The sequence below is a fragment of the Diorhabda carinulata genome, chromosome 1 (assembly GCF_026250575.1).
Source record: "Diorhabda carinulata isolate Delta chromosome 1, icDioCari1.1, whole genome shotgun sequence".
Lineage (NCBI taxonomy): Eukaryota > Metazoa > Arthropoda > Insecta > Coleoptera > Chrysomelidae > Diorhabda > Diorhabda carinulata.
Window position 1 is genome coordinate 29,808,468 of NC_079460.1, and position 19,371 is coordinate 29,827,838.

General features: G+C 31.5%; 1 protein-coding gene across 2 annotated transcripts in view; it reads left to right on the forward strand.

Annotated features, from left to right (window-relative positions):
• The first annotated feature begins 1,956 nt into the window (after positions 1 to 1,956).
• The window catches only part of LOC130897503 (ras-specific guanine nucleotide-releasing factor 2-like), a 64,728-nt gene continuing 47,313 nt past the window's right edge, over positions 1,957 to 19,371 (forward strand). The window contains exons 1-2 of one of the 2 annotated variants that reach the window (XM_057806400.1): positions 1,957 to 2,019; positions 9,793 to 9,969. In XM_057806400.1, the coding sequence (XP_057662383.1) occupies positions 9,811 to 9,969 (159 nt within the window). In that variant the 5' untranslated portion in view covers positions 1,957 to 2,019; positions 9,793 to 9,810. The remainder of the gene's footprint in view (positions 2,020 to 9,792; positions 9,970 to 19,371) is intronic. The other variant, XM_057806408.1, reaches the window with a different exon arrangement.

Here is a 19,371-nt window from a genome sequence, read left to right on the forward strand (position 1 = left end):
TTGCTCCACCTTTCAACAATTTATAAATTAAAACTATTATTTATCATCACGTCACATTGTAACCTATTATATTTAGAGTCACGCAAGAAACTGACAAGTCTGAATTTGTTGAATCGTACCTACAGTAGAAGCTCAAATTTGAGAGGGTCTGTACTGTCTGTAGTATCATGTAGCGTAGTGAATAGGTGTGGGTGTGAATTTAAATGTTGTGGACAGTCGTGTACAACAGCATGTGTGACTATTAGATAATATGAGGGCTATTTGTAAAACTTCCGACCTCAGCCTGAAGAAGTTAAGATGTCAATATAAGCTGGGTAATAAATGTGTGCATGCGTTGATATACTCTCACTAAAATTCCATCCATTTTGGACGCTTAGTTTCTGTTTGACAATCGTATGAGTCATTATGATCATTTGTTTCAATTGAGTATCGAGATGTCATCAAATATTTGTTTTTAAAAATGCGTCTACGCAAAGGAAAAAAGATACTGTGTAGAGACACCATCAAATACGACCTTAAAATTTTGGGCATCTGAATTCAAACGGGGGCCGTTTCGTGACAACCAGCGATATAATCGAAAAAGGTTACTGGACAACAGATATGGAAAAGGCTATCGGCATATCGAGAACGAATTTGCTATAAACTGACTGAATAATTATGCATGCTGAAACAAAACGTGCGTTGACTACCCCATTTGCTGACTTTGGACCAAAAGCGCATTCGAATGAATATTTCTTATTCGTTATCGTTATCGGCTCAAAATAAGTCGGATTTTTGTCTCGATGCATAACTGTAGATGAAACCTGGATCCACCAGTATACTTCTGCAGCGAAAAAAAAAACAGACAGTGGATTTCATAGTGCAAACTGACAATGTAATTTTCCAACAGGACAATGCACTTTTCACTTTTCGGTGATCACCATGGCTAAAGTTCACAAATTGAACTTCGAATTCGTTGACCAGTTACCCAGCGACTTTTACAGTTACCTTATCTTGAAGTTTCAATTGCAGAAGGGAGATTTTCTTTAAACGAGGACATTATCACATACGTATAACAATCACAGATGATTATTAAGTCAATTTACTTACATTATCTGTGTCGATAGAAAAACCCCGGGGCAAGTTCTGTAAAGATGTTATCTTGCATGAGAATAACTCACCCAATCACAGGTCCCCTACTGCAACAGGCGCAATAACACGACATGCATGGAATTAGATGAGCATCCGCCATATTCTGTAGATTGGCGTTTACCGTCTGTTTCCAAAACTTAAAGAGCATTTATCTGCTAAAAATACAATAGCATCGATGGGGAAATGTTATAACGTTGATGGACTCTATATTAGAAAATAAACATGACATCTTCGCCAATTTTCTATTGTAAGTGGATCAGAAGCGGGGCAAAGGAATCAGTTCTCAACATTATCGTGTATCAATATTTCATTTTATTTCACTCAGCATTCTTTGCCATTTTTATTGCTTTATAAAACATTCAGTCTTTGTTATATTACCAACCGTTGTAGCCATCGAGTTAAATTAAAATCTTTCCAAAAAAGTATATTTCTACTTTTTAAATTCAAATCTCGGGTACGTACAATTATTGCACGCTTCTATTTTATCAAGAAAATATTGAAAAATATAAATTAATTATAAAGCAAAGTTTTATTGGACAGTTAATATGTATTATGCGTTGACTACCTATTAATCATTGTAATACCCTGAAGCTAACTAATTTTTACACATTCAAATATCCTTTTAGAATAATCTAGGGAAGTAATGATCGTTTCAGAATGTTTATAAACACAAATTGAATTCTAGATACTTGTTGCTCAAATAATCGTGATGAGGTGAGCCTCACTCTTATCGATCTTATTTTTGTCAGTGTGTATGTGCAACAAGTACGTCTGCGCACGAAAACTTGTTTTCTCGTATTGTGGAAAACCTGAGGACAGTTTTCCAGTTGATATCTGAAACGTGCTTATGCGGTAACTGATGTGCAGATTTTTTGGCGCGTCTGACATGTAAGTTTTTTTATAATTCAATGCAGTTTATAAACTATAAACATCAATTTTGTTACTTCCATTAAAAAAAATTATTTATTTATGTCATGAATTCTTTCTAAACCCATTCAAGACATCTTAATAATACGGTGTTTGAATGGTTTATTTTAACTTCCAACACATGTTCCTGACATTTCTTGATTCAACCAATTGATGTTTTTATTGTTAATTATTGTGTAATTTAAAAACGAATCTATAAGATAGTGATGCAAATAACGAGACGATGTTTTGTACATTTGACATTTCTCAAACAATTTTTTATTGTTACTACATTACTCAAAAGAATACCTCATATTTATATGAATAATTAAACATAAAACTTTACGATAGCTAACTTAATCCTACTAAACTACCTTCATTAGATAGACAATGAAAAAATGTATCCAATTCAAAGAAAATAATTGAAAGATGATTAATAATTCTCGATAGCTCAGTAAATAATGATCCATAAAACTTGTGTGAATCCTGACGTTCATTTTTAATAAAAACCCTGACATTTCCTATAAATAAAAGTCAGTAAAACCTTTATCGAAAAAAAAAACAGTAAATGTTTACACTATATCTTTTTAAAGTAAAACCATCGTGGTTACTCCAAATTTCTTTTCTACCTCGATACAATTTTATAAAGTCTTATTTTAAAAGCTATGTTAATCCATTATTTAAATCAAATTATATTGGTCAGTTTCATGCTGCTGAATTTTGCTATTTTCTGCAGCACTAAATTGAACGGTGCGTTATGTGGATCTAGAATGTATCACAGAAGATATATGTTACATGACATTAGATCTGTTCTGGAAGCAATTAGATTTGTGAAAATTATTACCGTTACTTCTGGATTGCATCATTAATTCAGATTGATAATGCAATGAAGATTGCTGTTCGTTGATCGTTTTATTCTTTAAAAGAAAGTCTATGAACAATATTCTGTGTATGTTCCCAAATACAAATGACATTGATTTCTGATTATAGAGTTTCCGGACGCTTTGATTAGTTATTCGAATTTTCCTTCTATTCACCTGAATTCTTAATTCGTTGTTATTGTTGCGAATAAAACATCCACATTCGGAAATTTTTTTTATTTGTACAATTTTTAACTTGCATGATAACTTTAGGATGTTCATTTTACGATTGGATATTAAACGGTTCGAGGCTGAAATAATCATTTTAGTAGTGCACCTTATTAGGTAATACTTTCAAAACAATTGCTCTATGTTGAATGGTAGTTATGAAATAGATTTGGAATTATTATAAAATTTAAAAAACGAAATGAATGTAAATAGTACGAAAATTAGCGTAGAGAAGCTTGTAGGATATGTAGTGCAGTTAATTGGACAATGGATCAAGTGTATAAAGAGTTAAAGATCTATTCCAGAAATGGATCGATTATGAGAGACTAGAAGTAGACTTGAAACCAGTGGACGTCAAACAATGAAATTAATATAATGTCTGTTTAACAAAAGAATAAATTTAAATTTTGACACTACAGTGATTATATTGTTAGTTTCCGACTTAATCTGTCAACATCTGAGATCGTCATTTACTGTAACTATTCAAGAAATGGTTAATAAAATCAGAGAATTTAAACTTAGGTATCGTCAAATAAAAAAAAAAAATTCTGAGCTATCTGTACGGTGAGTGCCGAGATTGTTTAATACTGATTCAAATCTTGCTCGCATTCAAAATTCAAACGAATGTTTGGATATCTCCAAGTATAAAACAAAACAGAAAGTTGATGCAGTTTAAATTGTGGTTCGGGGAAATGAGCTCTAAACCCAGCATCGGTTTAATGATTAATTTATGCTTATCCCAGAAAATTCGAGGTTAAAATTAATCTGCTCTCTTTAGAAATATAAAAAATTTGATCAAAAATACAAAATTTCGATTAATCACAAATATTCTCTAGATTCAAGTGATGCTATTGTTTCCCGAGTTCACTAGTGCTTGATTCAAACAATTGGGATTATTTTTTCCTTGGTAAGAATCTATGAAATGTAGGGTCAATGTAGAAGAGGAATGAGAGTGGAGAGTTTAATTAGATGATTTGAAAGCATTTAGATATTTGCTTACTCCTTTTAAAATGATTCATTTAGTCTTAAATACATAGAGGCTAAAATTTTAATGATTTGATATGAAATATTTATAAAAATTTTAAAAGCATTATCATTCAATACTTATTAGTGATCGATTATTACTTGAAATGCTTAGTGCTTTGGGTTTTTTAAATGTTCCTTGTATCAGTTTTGTGTGAATATATCAAAAGATATTTTTATCTCAATAATGTCTAGAAACATTGAATCTCGATAATTTTTTTTAATTAGATATCCATTATATATACATGTTCACACACTGTTTACTTCACCACTACACAACACTCACGATAACACAATCTGACGCGCGCTTCGAAAATCAAGTTATCGTTTTCAGAAATGTTTAAGTAGTGTAAAAGGTGTTTTCAGAAGGTACTCTGTTGGAATCAACCATTGGTTTTTGAGAAACCAAGAATTTTTTTCGAATGAAAATGTATTTATTTGAAATAATCATGTAAGTTGCGTTATTTTTAGAATAGCGCCTGATTTCATCTCTGAATCAACCGAATAATATGTGATGAATTTATGGAATATTTTTGTCCCAAATAAAATATTTTTGTTCCTTTCACAAGGAAATACAAGCTGCAAAGTATTTTGTAACAACTGTTTTCGTAGTAGCCTGTTGTATAAAATTAATCCTTCCATAGATCTCTATGGAAATATAAAAACCATACTCAAAGAAAACTTTATATGCTTTGAGAAATTCCATCAAAAAGAAAATTACCATAAGCTTGGGGTAGATTCACATTTTAAAATTATATGTAGGGTGTTCCAAACTCTGTGGCATATTAAAGCTAAATTTTTATTTAATTGGAATTAGCTTGAGTTGCTCATTACAATCAATTATAGTATTGTGATGTGCTCTACGAGGTATTTAAGAAGTTATAACTAATTTTCTATCAAAATCGTAACAAGCTCAGTACCATCTACAATGTGAGAAAAATTCAAGAATGAAGATAAGTTGCGGGCAGAAAATTCGACTTGTAAAAATTCTGGAAAATTATTTATATATTATTCGTATTATTAATATTCGTCGAATCGGAAAAATGGCGAATCAAAATACTAGTAAATTATTTTCTTAGTTCTTTCGAATGAATTACCCTGTATTTTATATAAATATCGAAAAGTACTACAAACACATTTCTTTTTTTATCAATCATCACCTATTCCTACAATTATTAGTTCTCAGATAATTTGATTTTTTTGTGCAAAACAATGATTATGTAAGTATATCTAATCATTTAACAATTCATTGTAACTTGACTATGATGATTATTTGTCAAAAACTGAAATTTTATCATTGCTGTCACTGTTAAGTTACAAATACAAAAAAAAGTATTCTACAAATAAATTACAGGAACAAAACAATAAAAAACTATTTTATCCACTACAATATACGTACACATCTTGATTATCAGAATAGGTGTTCGAATTGACTCCCAATCACCTCTATGTATACTTGAAAGCGATAATTAAAATTTCTTGTTGGAGGTATTTTGTACACTCAATTTTTGATGTGACCCTAGAAAAATGAGTCCATTTTATTAGAGTCTGGTGATCTTGGTGGCCTACTGTACTGAATCATTTCTGCCGATTCATCTCTCAGGAAATAACTCATTCAGTTCACCATTAATTGATTACCGTGAGTAGGCGCACCATCATGCAAAAACCAGATCCTTTGGCATGTACGAAGTGGGACTTCCAATAAAAGGAGAATTTGGGTTACTAGAAAATATAAATACATATCAGCGTTCAAATGTTCCTTAAACAAATATAGTCCTAATACATATTGTTACGAGCTCATCCCCGACATGAAATCGGCCCTGTCCGGTTATAATGGAATTTTAATATTTGACGAAGTCGCGGCTCCTTTGATGTTTTGTTGAAAGTGTTTTTTTGAACTAATTTCTAGCAAGATCTATTTGTTTATTTGTTTTGTTTCTTCATTTTCAAGAACTATGTGATATGGGTTAGTTGATGAATAATAGTGAAAGTTTTGTCTGTTATCCCAATATATATATATATATATATATATATATATATATATATATATATATATATATAAATTTATTTTTTTCCTCTTTTTAATTTCTTTTGGATACAAATAATGAAACTTCGATAAAATATCACATTTTTATGTATATAACTTAACGTTTCGCTCCTTCCTTGGGAGCATTTTCAAAAGAATAATTAATATTTGATGATTAAAATATTTGTAGAATAGATACAACATATTAGTAGATATCTTGAAAACATTATTAAAAAAATAGAATTAGAATCAGTGTATTTACCTCGAAATTTCAATAAAACGATATTATAACAGGTAGATTGAAATAAACTAATTGATCAAATTATGGTAAATTTGGCTGAGGTTTTTTATATCTTGTCTATCATTTACAGAACATTTATCTTGTTTTATCTGTATCATTTCTTTGATTCATAATTTTTGATAGTTAGTGTCATGAGGTAAGATTTTTGTTATTTTAAAATCAAATTCATGATGTTCATTTTTTTCGTGTTTATGTAGAGCAGTTGATGGATTTTTGGTGTATTTTTGACCATTTATTCCGTTTTCTAAATATTGCGTAGTCATTCCTATATAATTTTTAGGACAATTCAAACATGGTATGGAATATATAATATTTGATTTCTTAGTGTCTTTAGTTTTGTTTTTTAGTGTAGTGAAAAGTGGTGATAATGTGTTGTGTGATCTATGACTTATATTGATGTTATGTTTCGATAAAATGTATTTCAATTTTTCTGATAGTTGGTATGTATAGGGGAGTGCTATGTATGTATATTTTTCTTTACTTGAATTTATTTGTGTAGTTGGATTTATATTGTTCTTACTGTGTAATTTATATGTACGTTGTTGGATGATTCTATTAATTTGATTTTCTGGGTATTGATTATTCTTCAAAGTATTTTTGAGTTTTGTCTATTTGTTGGTCTTGAGCTAATTGGAGAGCTAGCCGCCTGAACCTTGTAATTATAGGGTACCTATTGGAGGGTTCTGTGTTTCTGGCGCGCGTGGGAAATATATATTATAGGAGGAACGGGTAATAAATATGTGAAGCTCAGCTTCTCGAGGGGTTTTAGAAAAGTGGCATCGTAAAGAAGTCGATGAAGATGTTTCCAGGTTGACTTTCTATGGCTATCTTCTTTTGTGTTTGGACAGTTTGGACATTTTTCTATTTCGATAGCTTCTCGAATTATTCTGGACTTGAAGAGGCGAAGTGGGGCGATAGTTTTGATTCTATTGACATCGATTGTGTATCCTCTATGCACACGAAGTTTGGCAACTATCTCTTTCATAGGGCTAAATGACAAAAGTTTCATCAAGTAGGTGTTGGACAGACAGTGTTTGATAAGCGTAAGATAATCTAGGGCATTGTGCTGACTAATATATAAAATAGACAAAGTTTCATTAGTACCTTGGCAACGCCCTGCCTGATAATTTGGACTTGATTGAAAGGGAGTTCAGAGATGACCTCCTCCGTTTGGCAAATGCTTCTCTATCGGAATGGATTTGGGCGTGATGACACAATTAAAATCTTTGGCAAGAGCTTATTTGGTATATTTGGAGGTGTCGAAATAGTTGTGTTCATATCAATAGTTTTGGAGGAGATTTTTGAAGCGAAATTAGTTGTCCTTTTAGGTTTGGGTATTTTTACCAGATATATGCTGTACTTTCTGCTTGAATAAACGATCCAAAGTCTCATATCGATGAGTGATTACGAAAGGCTTGGATCTAATGAAAAATAGTGGGAAGCTGGAAATTACATGGAATTTCTAATAAGAGATGATACAAGAGATTGATGATCATTTGGTGTGATGTTTAAGTTGAAGGCCTTTGGGTATGACTTGATAGACACGACAAGCTTTGAGAAATGTGAAATCACAGAGAAGATGGTGATTTGGTTGAAGAAAAACAATCCTTCACATAGACGCGAATGGAATGTTCGGAAAGGTTTACGCTGTCAGGATTATGAGACATTATGATCAGCATAACATAATATATAATCATAATTATGACCGCGGAAACCTTTTTCCTGGACCGCGTCTTTCCGACATTACAGTTTTATGAGTGGTCTGTAGTTACCTCACAATAAATTTATACAAGCGTCCAGTAGACAAGTTGTAAGCTGGGTCGAATCACTAGGTATTGAAGAGAATACATGTGTAATTGGTGTTTTATCTATTCCGCTACAATGTAAACTCGAAATATCACTTTCAGTTGCGCATTTTCAATTTTTATACGTACAAATTGGTATAGATAATATTATTACATTTTGATGACCTCGATGGCATATAATAGTATTATGGAAATAGTAACAACTGAAATAATTCAAAATCAACTGTTCAGTTACCTATCTTGAGTAATTCTAAGATAACTTGGAATAGGAACGCAGCCAAATTAATAATTTTGTAATACTATCTCTTTACTATTGTTTTAGGATTGATTATCTATGTTATACATACGACCCACATCCTGTTTTTCGACTATATATCAGGTATCCTAGGGACTCATTTGGAAATACATTTCTTATATCCAGTCTGATTACTAGACGATTATTTCTTTTATTATTTTAAATGAAATTGTTGAGAATTAATACGTTTAACTTTGATTTGAATGAATGTATTTCAGTGGAATTATTTTTGTTTTTAAAAAATTCAATTCAAGTTATAGCACCACCTATATTTTTATTTAAGATAACACATCATGATAGTATTTTCAAAATTATGATAACAAAGGAGTCACAAGGACTATATTTATTTCGATATCTTTTTTTTTGCTCTTATAATGTTGAAAATCTATCCAATTAGAAGTTATTGCTAGATTTGACGTGTCTAGGATTTAATGTATCATACTCAGCCGACCATAGAAGATGAGAAATATCTTAACACTATGTTGAACTAATACTCACTATAAATACATATCCTTTTTACAAACAGATCTCAAGTTTGGCAATTAGAGTACCACATATTATAAAGGTTTAGATATACGATTGGTCAAGTTTTTGTTTAAATTGGTTGAATAATGAGGGAAATTGTTGATAGTATCCGAAAATGTCCAGCCGCCTGGGAGATTCATCATAGCCTATTCTCTTGGAAATATAACAAAACATTGTTATATATTCCTCTAGTAGATTACAATACCTATATTACTTTGCAATACGTATTCAGTATGATCTTTATCAACTTATAAATTGGCATTTAATGTAAATTATTATAGTTAACATCATATAATTTCGATGAAATTCGGTTATCGCATTAAATTAATGTACGTGAAAATAAACTCAAGCACTTTTTTCACACCGATGCCTGAAATTTCGGCACAAAATATGATTTTCCAAATAAGATCTGATTGAGCATCTTGTTTAGTTAAGTCAGTTCAAGGTTACCGCTCTTGGTTGTCTCTCACTACGCTGCTATGTATGTACAGAAATCTCTTAGATTATTTGTATATTTATATCTGCATAGTGAAATACTTTTAATAGTGTAGATATAACGTATAAATGTAATCCATAATAACTGATGGGACACTGCGAGGGATAAAACATGTAGGCATAATATACTCTACTCTCTAGCGAAACCTGGATGGATCGCTAGTCTTGAAATATTTTAATGTATTCATTTTTTTCAGGTAAGCTATTTTACCGCAATGTTGAGTCCTAAAATGCAAAGAACCATTCGAGTGAATGAGAGCCAACTCATTATGCTGTCTGAAAGAGCTCACTATGATTATTCTCAAGCTGGCTATCTCCACAAACGATCTGGTGATAGCAACAAATGGCAGATGAGATGGTTTGTTCTATATCAAGTAAGTTATTATTAATTTCGGGACATATCTAGGATAGTTTATATATGATAACTTGTTGATATATTTTCTTAATTTAAAACATCTGCTTTTATAAGATCTTAAATAAAAACTATTTGTTATGAATTTTTAACAGTAATTCACGATGACGTGCTTGGCAAGTTGAAGGAAACAGAACAATTAGTGAACTACAAGGAAAAAGTATAAATATCAGAAGAAATACATAAAAATGTTTTTTATCCTTACTATGATTTTCATAACAGCAGAATAATTTATATAATATGTTAAATTTTGATATATCCGCCTGCGTTTAATTTGAGCAGACTACTATAGTTTTAGTTTTATGTAACAACTTGGACAAGAAAAAATTTGTATGGACAACGATTAACAGAAAATGTATACTTTTATTTCAAATATTGAACATAGTTTTTGAACATTGTTCTTTGAATAATTCATACATGCAGGCCTTATGCAAATATGATTTTTCAGTTATTCGATTCCAAACCAGACCAAAGTAATAGGAAACCCTTTATGAAGAAACCATACCTAACCATACATTTTAAAACATACTAACTTTGACAATAAAATCAATGTAATTTAACCTACGTTGATGATGAAAAAAATATCATCATATTGAGTACATAATACAATAAAAATAAATTACACTACTGCTATTTCACATTAAAATATGTAAAAACTTATAATGTTCATTGCATCCCCCATTCGATTCAATTAGTTTGTTTATTATTTTACTAAAATATTTAGTCATATTGAAAATCAGGATGAACAAACATAAATAAACATATGAAATACTCTATATATATAAACATTAATCTAAATATTCTACTTGTAATGTGCATACTTAATATTGTCTGACCTCATTACTAGATTGTGTAAATTGCAGTAGCTCTAGTAGTGCCCTTCGGTATTTGTATAATATATAGAGCCCCTATCAGGACCCATGTAAACATTTTATGATAAAGTTTTTATTAATATTCTTTTTCCCGGTGTTCTTGACTCCGTCAACTTCTTTTGTATCGATTTAGTTTCAGTTTTTTTCATCATATATTTCTGAGATCATTACAATTGTTAGCACTAATGTAACCATAGGTATTCAATTTTTCCTCTATATGGACTCATTTTTCAAAATATGAAATCTGGTAACTCTCTCGTTGGAGTCTCTAAGCCGAGCTGAGGACAACACCGGTCAGCGCTGCTATTTGGTTTGTGTACTGTCCAGCAAACGCTCTTTAGTGCCATCCTCGCTTAAAACCATCAGCTAAGTGAGTCGAGCAGTAACCACAGATAAATTGAAATGAAATTTCGTTAATATACGAGGTATTTAAGGTGTTGGACGGCTTCGACTAAATAACATCGAAACAGGTCAGCGGATTACATCTCTCTCCTTGCTATTGCGAGCCATTAGAGATATCGATATCGATGTCACGATATTTGAAGATGTAATTCTATGTAATTCGTAGCAATAGCTAGGAAGTTTTGGATTCATTTGTTCCTTCCAATTTAAGATAAAGTGTGTGTAATTGTCACTTAAAAAAAATGTAAAAAGCTCTTTACTTCTTTTATGAGATTCAAACACTTAATTTCCAGGTGGAGCTGCCAAGAATGATGTTGTCCAATATGACTCCTAAATATTTGCACTTCTTGCTTCACTATAGCTTTATTCTGTTCAATGGTTGTTTTGCTTTTGTTGGTCGCGATCGTCTGGCTAGGCCAGCATATAGTCTATTCATTTTTACATAGACGGAGCTATCTAGCTCTACTAAGAGCCCTCTTGATATTTGTATTCTCGTAAATACAGAATCTTGATTTGAGATCTCTTTTAATAAATAATGGATTTTTTGTTAGAAACTATGTTTGACGTGTCCACCTAATTTCGGCTTTTACCAAAATATCTTCAGATTGATAACTGATAATCAATCAATAGATAACCTACCACATGAAGAGCAAAATAAAACATATTTTAATTATACAAAGATTTTACATGGTTTATTCCCATGATCTGATAATCTTTGACACATTAAGTGATATAAATATTGATTTATCTAGATGAGTTTTCCTTAAAATTTTGTACCACATTCAGAAAATCATACGAAACTACAAAGATGTATATTCCAGTAACATACTATACGCAGCTTATTTTACCTTATCAGACTAATTAAAAGATGTTCCACCTGAATGTGACATACATCATTGTTTTGTAATACGAGGAATGATGTGTTTGGATTTTATGTAATGTAAATATATAATATTTTTCAGCTTTATTAAGTTCATATGTATTATTGTACTATTATATTTCTGTTATTTCCATATCAAACGATAAAATTCTTCGTTCAAAATGTTTGACATCACTGCTCGTGTGAAGTGATACTGTTCAAGTTAAAATTCCTTCTCATATAGTCCTAGAAGAATTAGAGGCAATCGTGTCGTTTGAATATTATTGTTTAGAATTCGCAATTTTGTTTTCTATATGATTTGGGCTGGTAGAGATAAGTAATAAGTAATTTTGTCCAAAAAAGTTGCAATTACATCATTGTACTATTCTTTTATTACATTGAATTAATAATTTTTTCCGTTATTTTCATATGGGTATTAAAATTGAAACATCAAATCTAGAACTATAAATTTTACTTAAGCTTAAGTTTTTTTTATGATTGATAGCTTGTGTATGTGAGCCATTTCTAAAAATTCTGTTTTTTTTATATATTTGATACCGTTTCAAGAATTGTTGACTGTATGTTTTTTGATATTTCATAGTTTGTTAATGCAGTTTGGATTATGTATTATTTCCTTTTTGAGAAAATATCAGAAAATGAGAAGCTGAATATTCCTTTGCACTGATCGAAATATTTAGATTTGTCGGGCGTATGTAGAAACGGGGGAAATCTGAGCAAGGATTTTCATCTTTAGTAGATCTGATTAGATGGCAGAGTTTCTGATGGGGTTTGAAGAATCCACAAATTCTGTTTGTCACCCCTTTAATATAAGGAAGGGGCATTTTTAAATGATTTTCTAAAGCAGTGGAGGAGGGTAGAGGAGTTGGAGATAAAAATTTGTAGATTCTCCTAGAGATTTGTGAATTGTTGTAATCATTCTAGATCAATATTTATTTCAAATAACTGATTTCAGATGGCCGACTGGATTCGTCAATTAGCGGGATGGATCGTAATATGAGTGTGTCAATTACAGAATTAAGTTCAAATGGATGATGATGGGATTGAGTGTTGAAAAAACGGTTGTGGTGAATAGGTTTGCGATAGATGGAGTGAGAGTAACCGCATGGAGAAATTTTTTTGATCTTGTCGTCAAGAAATGGTAGAGATGAGTCTTCCTTCTCTGGTGGCGTGAAGATTTTGACTAATCGTGTATATGGAATTTTCGAGGATACAGAGATTGATGATGCTTTGGTGTGATGTGTTGTTGAACGGCTTTGGAGATAACTTCATAATAATGACAAGCTTTGAGAAATGTGAGATCACAGAGAAGACGATGTTTACGAAATCTGAGTGTACTGTAAGACTTGGTAAACCAATAACAATATTCCCCATAAAAGCGTATGAAATTTCCGGAAAGGCTGGAGCCTTTCATTAGAGAGAGTGGGGGATATTCATTGTTAAAAAGTGTTACGATTCCGTAGTTCCAATCGGCCTACTCCAAACAACGAATAACCCCTTTTTGGTTGATTTTCAGGCCTCAAGCTGTCTACTCCTTGGAATTTCACCAAGGGAATGGAAGCTGAAAAAAAATAATAAGAATGATTGGAATACTACAAATAAAAGAAATGTTCTTACCATCAAGAGAACCATGGACAATATGACTGCTATTTTTTAGCCAACTGGTGACCTTGCTATCTGGACCTTGTAAATATATGGTAGGCTATTGGCGGGAAGTGTCTTTATGTCTTTTTGGGGAAGTATGTTATTGGCGGGAGGGGTGATAAATGTGTGAAGTTTGTCTTCTTGGGAAGATTTAGAGGAAGTGTTATTTTTATTGACACTGGAGTAGGTCGAATTGGTATCGGAAAGAGTTCGAGGAAAAAAAAATTTCCAGGTTGGCGGTAATCTTTGGCTGTGCTCAAGGTGTTTGGACGTTTTTCTCACTCGATAGCTACTCGAATTATTCTGTACTTAAAGAAGCAAGTGGGGCGATTGTATTGGTTTTATTGAAATCGCTGAGTAAGGGTAGAGGAAATATCAGAAATTAGTAACAGACAAGTGTTTCTTTGCCCTGACGGAAGTACGTCGATGTGTCTGGAATTTTATCTTTGGCGGATCTGATTAAACTACAAGTTTACAAATTGTGTCTATGACAGTTTTATTATAAGTAATGGATATTTTTAATTGATTATTTTACTCACTTTGCCAAAGAAAGGATGGGTCGGAACGAGATTTCATAAAAAAATGTAAACAATCCAAGCTATAGCGACGAAATAAGTCATTTCTCACAATTCCAAAGCTGACGTTCGAGTGGAATTGTAAACAGTTTGTCAAAATGCAACAATTAATTCATTAATTCATTCACGAGAACTCTTGTCGATTTAATTTTAAGGACATGTGAAACATTTTATCCAAATTACACGTATTTACTAAACCACCATAATGTAAGCTTACTCTCGATATGCGTCCCACCTATAACGCTGACGGCCTTTTTACATTAGTGGAATGGGAACTTCAACGTCTTTGGACATTAGCGCCTTGGGCTTAAAGTAGAATATAGCCATTATAACGGGCTATTCAATAAGTTTTGTTGTTCAGTAAAAGATGATGCTATTAACTGCGAGAAATTACAATAGCTTGATAGAGACAGAGTGGCCGCTATGTTGAATCTGAAATCGGTTGATTTTGCATTTGTTCTTCTCATATTAACGCTTATAAAATCGTAATTTATATTCTGAAATAGTTTAGCAAAAAATTTTCCAGGGCTCAATAGTATGTAAGTCAATGCTAAATCAGCCGAGTTTGGGTTAAACATGGCGGCCACTATCATGTGGCTACACTGTCTCTATCAATCACTATACAAAGGATCAGCCGATTTAATTCAAAACAGATGATAAGTAGCCAATATTGTCGATTCTTGAGATTGTTCTTAAAATATTCAAATAAATAGATTATCCATATACGTAAATGTTTTATTCCGTGGTTTAATGAGACATAACGCTATTGGGTGCACCGTTTTGGTTTTTTTTTAAAGCGATACTACGTCTGTTTGGACACGTGTAAAGTTTCATGTAACTATTCGTATATTCTCAGTTTTTCAAATTTAACGTATTGCAGTATTTTGGTACCATGGAAAAACTTGAATATCGTTAATTAATAAAATTCTTAGTTTAGGAAGGTGTAGAACCAAAACAACTCCACAAATTACTATTGAGAGATTCGTTGATTTTTGTGGTTGCGGCTGAAAAGAAAGCGAAATGAGAACAAATCGTGTAAAAGAAAAAGAAATAAACAACCGATACATTAAGAAAAACGGTTCTTTTCAGATTTGTGACATTTTTTTATTATTTTTTGTTTGTTTTTTTTTTGTATAATTTTTTGTTTATTTAGGTAAGCGGGTAGTCGGGTAGGCTGGTACAGCGCAGCTCCAGCTACATCGTTCCCTATCGTCGGTTATTTGAGTGGTGGATTGATTCACCAAGATATAGGATAATCGCAGAAAACCTGCAACTCCGATTATCGACGAGGTGGGATTTGGAAGAGCGTTCCACCTTATGGAGATGAGAGTTATCTAGGAAGTTGAGCTAATTTTCTGGAGTTCTTAGTATCTTTGAAATTGAAAGTGTATAGGGAATCTACAGCTCAATTTCTAACAGTGGAAAGATGAATGGTTACTTTGAAAAGTAGTCATACAAGGTTTTAACACAATCTATGTGACAACTCATATGTATCTCATAGGCAACCAGTAGCTTATGCATTACATTCTTATTTATCATTAATTTATTTCCACTTGAAAAAATAGATACCTCCATAATTGACAAATGACATCCAGGACCAGTTATGGGTTATGAACGCACTAAGCAAAACAAAATTAGACGCACCTTCATACAAGAATATAGTTATTGACTGAAAGTTGAGAAAAATAGGGAAAATGTAATACATTTAAATTACATACTAAAAAACTGTGTAAAATATTCATTCATTAAAAAATAATACGATAGATAGATAGCCAATATAAATATAATCACCGTTGTGACCTTCATTTGATATTATTAAAGAAAAAATATTTCAAAAATTATGAATAAAGATAAATATTTTATTTTCATATTAGCGCTCCTCAAAATTTAACGCCCTGGGCGCTAGCTCCGCTTCTTAATCCGGCGCCGATGAGATCATAGACTATTAGTCAGGCGTAAAAATTTTGGAATTCTCCCATTTCAAAATAACTATCAGTAATTTTAACCTTTTTATTCAAAAAAGGTGTACAATCAAATATTAACATACGTACATACAAAATGAATTCAATTTGGTATTTATATATTTATAATAAAAAGTAGTTGCAGTGATTATATTCGTGCAAGTCGTAAAATTATGTGGCGTTTTTTTTTAATCAAAAAATACATACATGTTTCGTGCAAAAGAAAAATCGGCTTAAATGGCTGAGACAACAGTCAGTGAGGAGAAGTCGACAACAGCTCTCAGACTATCAGTAGTGAAACTAAGTAGCTTAGCTATAAAAAAACGAAGAAGTAAGTTTATTTTTATGCAAAAGTTTCATTCACTTTGACGTTGTCATTTAAGCTATCACATTTCGGTTATTTTCTATCCCATTTTCTATTATGTTTATCAGTCATATGACTATTTTCCAATTTGATTTTTATGCTAATATAATTATGACTCATTTAAATTGTTGCATTATACATTGTATTTCTTTACTACAAGGTAGTTGAAAGGCATGGTCTTTTTTAACTCTGCAAGAAATTGTCGCTGAAAAAACTGTAATGCTATAGTGAGATACATTTTTGTTTTTTAGATGAATCTAATTAAACTAAGCCATGCGTTTTTAACTGAGGTACAAAAACAATTTAAAAACATAAAACAAACATGCAAGATTATAAAATCCGTAAGAAGCTTCGGATGTACCAACTTAACATCGATCCGTTAATTCAATGGCACAATCCACTAGTTTGATATTGATGAAAATTTCAAAATGGGTAAGTATAATGTTTTTATATGATGAGATTTGTTAATTGCATCAATCAGAGAGGTGACGAAATAATTTATTGTAATATAATAATTGTAATGTAGACGAAAAAAAATATCTGTACTTGTCTAATTTCATTTTGATTATGAAATGCGCACGCAAAATACCGGAAAATGCACTGATGATAAATTTTACCAAGAGAATATATTTTTAATAGAAAGTCCTGAAAATAAGATAATCGTATTTATTCCATACTGGTTTCCGTAGCTCTGGAATTAGACAAATCTTTTTGAAGGATGTGAGAATGGGTGTACTTTTCGTCCATGTCAGAAACAAAATGAAATTAGATAAAGTGAACAACTAAAATCCCTTCGTTAGAGAAGTATGCACTCATTATTGAAAACAAGAGAATTTAACTATATGGAAGATTTGAGACATAGAGTGGTGTTTTGAATTGATCTCCTAAAAGAAAGCGACTATAATTTTTCTTTGTGAGCAAAAAAATTTGCTTATTTTCTGGAGTTAACCTGTGTAAATGCACTAATTTAAAGATAAAAAAATATTCACTTCTTAGAATTTTGTTTGGGAAAACTTTAATCTCAAAATATTTTTGCGGAGTGTACACGCGTTTCGGCTTTGTGTCACGGGTAGTGGGGTCTCCGTTAATTTTTTTTATTATATAAATTCACAACAACGATATATGGTTTCAACGTCTACAAGTTTCATACAAGCTTGTTTGTATGAATTTCGCCCGTCTGGTACTGAGTGTCTCATTTTTCATGGGTATCTGTTGTTTGTGTTAGTTACTGAAATCTGCTTTCCTTTTATTCAAATTCATTTAAGATACGTTATTGGTGGTTGAGTGGAATGTTTATCAAGGAAGTTGATTTTCTGAAGCAATCTAAAGTACATTTGAAAAAAGATGCGTGGGTTGTAACTTTAATTTTCAAAAAATTATATGAGAATCTGGAATGAAGCATTCCAACACTTTTGTAAATATAAGTGATCTGAAGTATAATCTAATCAAGTTCAAAACGATTTTTATATTACAATGGGTGATTTAAGTAATCAAAATGAATGGATTTCACATAAGCGGTGTTTTATGCCACGTTGTTGTCGCTCCGAGCCAAACCAATAATATGGATTACAATTTACTGGATTACCTATGGCAATTGCGCGCTGTCAAATCAACACAAGTAGGAACTAATTCAGGATTCAATGTTTAAACATACCTTTGGTATTTCATTTGAACGTCAGAACATCATAATTGAGAAATTAATCAAATGGCCAGTGACAGTGTGAATGAAATAGAAATGCAGTCTACTTCACTAAATATTACAAAAAAGGCAATAAGAGTATCAAAAATCGTTTATTGTTAAAAACATTTTATGACGTCTGCTTGCTTTTCTATTTGTGAAATACTTAAGTTCACTTAACAGCGAACTATTACTATTAAATACACCTACTTGATTTATCATGATTTCTAGAATTTTTCTTTCTGAAAAATATGCAATACTTAGTACTTCAAGTTGTGCAAGAAGGGAAAAAGGAATTTCCTTATCTATATTTCATGACACAGTTGGCTTGAAACTGGTATAATTTATTATTTTGTAGGTTTCATGGCAGTTTACGTCGATTATCTCTAATAAAATCATTGTCATGCAACAAAATTCTTAAATGATCAACTTATTTCACTTTGGAATAAAATTAAGTAGATTGTTTCCAAGAAGGAAAAAGAAAATATGGTTTCGATCAACTTCAATGGAATATAATACGCTACAAGTATTGGTAAAAAAACTATCAAATATTCTATTTCTGTCAAAGTCAATTTGAATATTGAATTTTGAAGTATTCGAAAGCTCGGAAAATATATTGAAGTTAGTCCACTTTGGTGTTTCCTCGCCACGTTCCCAAACTTTTTTCTCGTCTACACTACAGTGAAAAAAAATAAGCAACATCTCCCAAATTCATATGAATTTACATTTCCATAAAATTACATAACATTACTTTTTTCCATCTTCTGACATTTTTTGAAAACCTACTAGCTATAACAGAAAGGACAATTTTTTGTCAAATATGATATCTCGGACAGAGCAAAGGATCTAACTTTAAGAACATCAGTGGTGTTTTTCCATATAATTCCAAGAATTTTACGGGATGTATTTTCCAAGTTCACATTTAGTTGAACAACTTGAGTGAGAGTATGAGTTTTGAGCAATTCTATTGAATTCGAATTCCACATATATA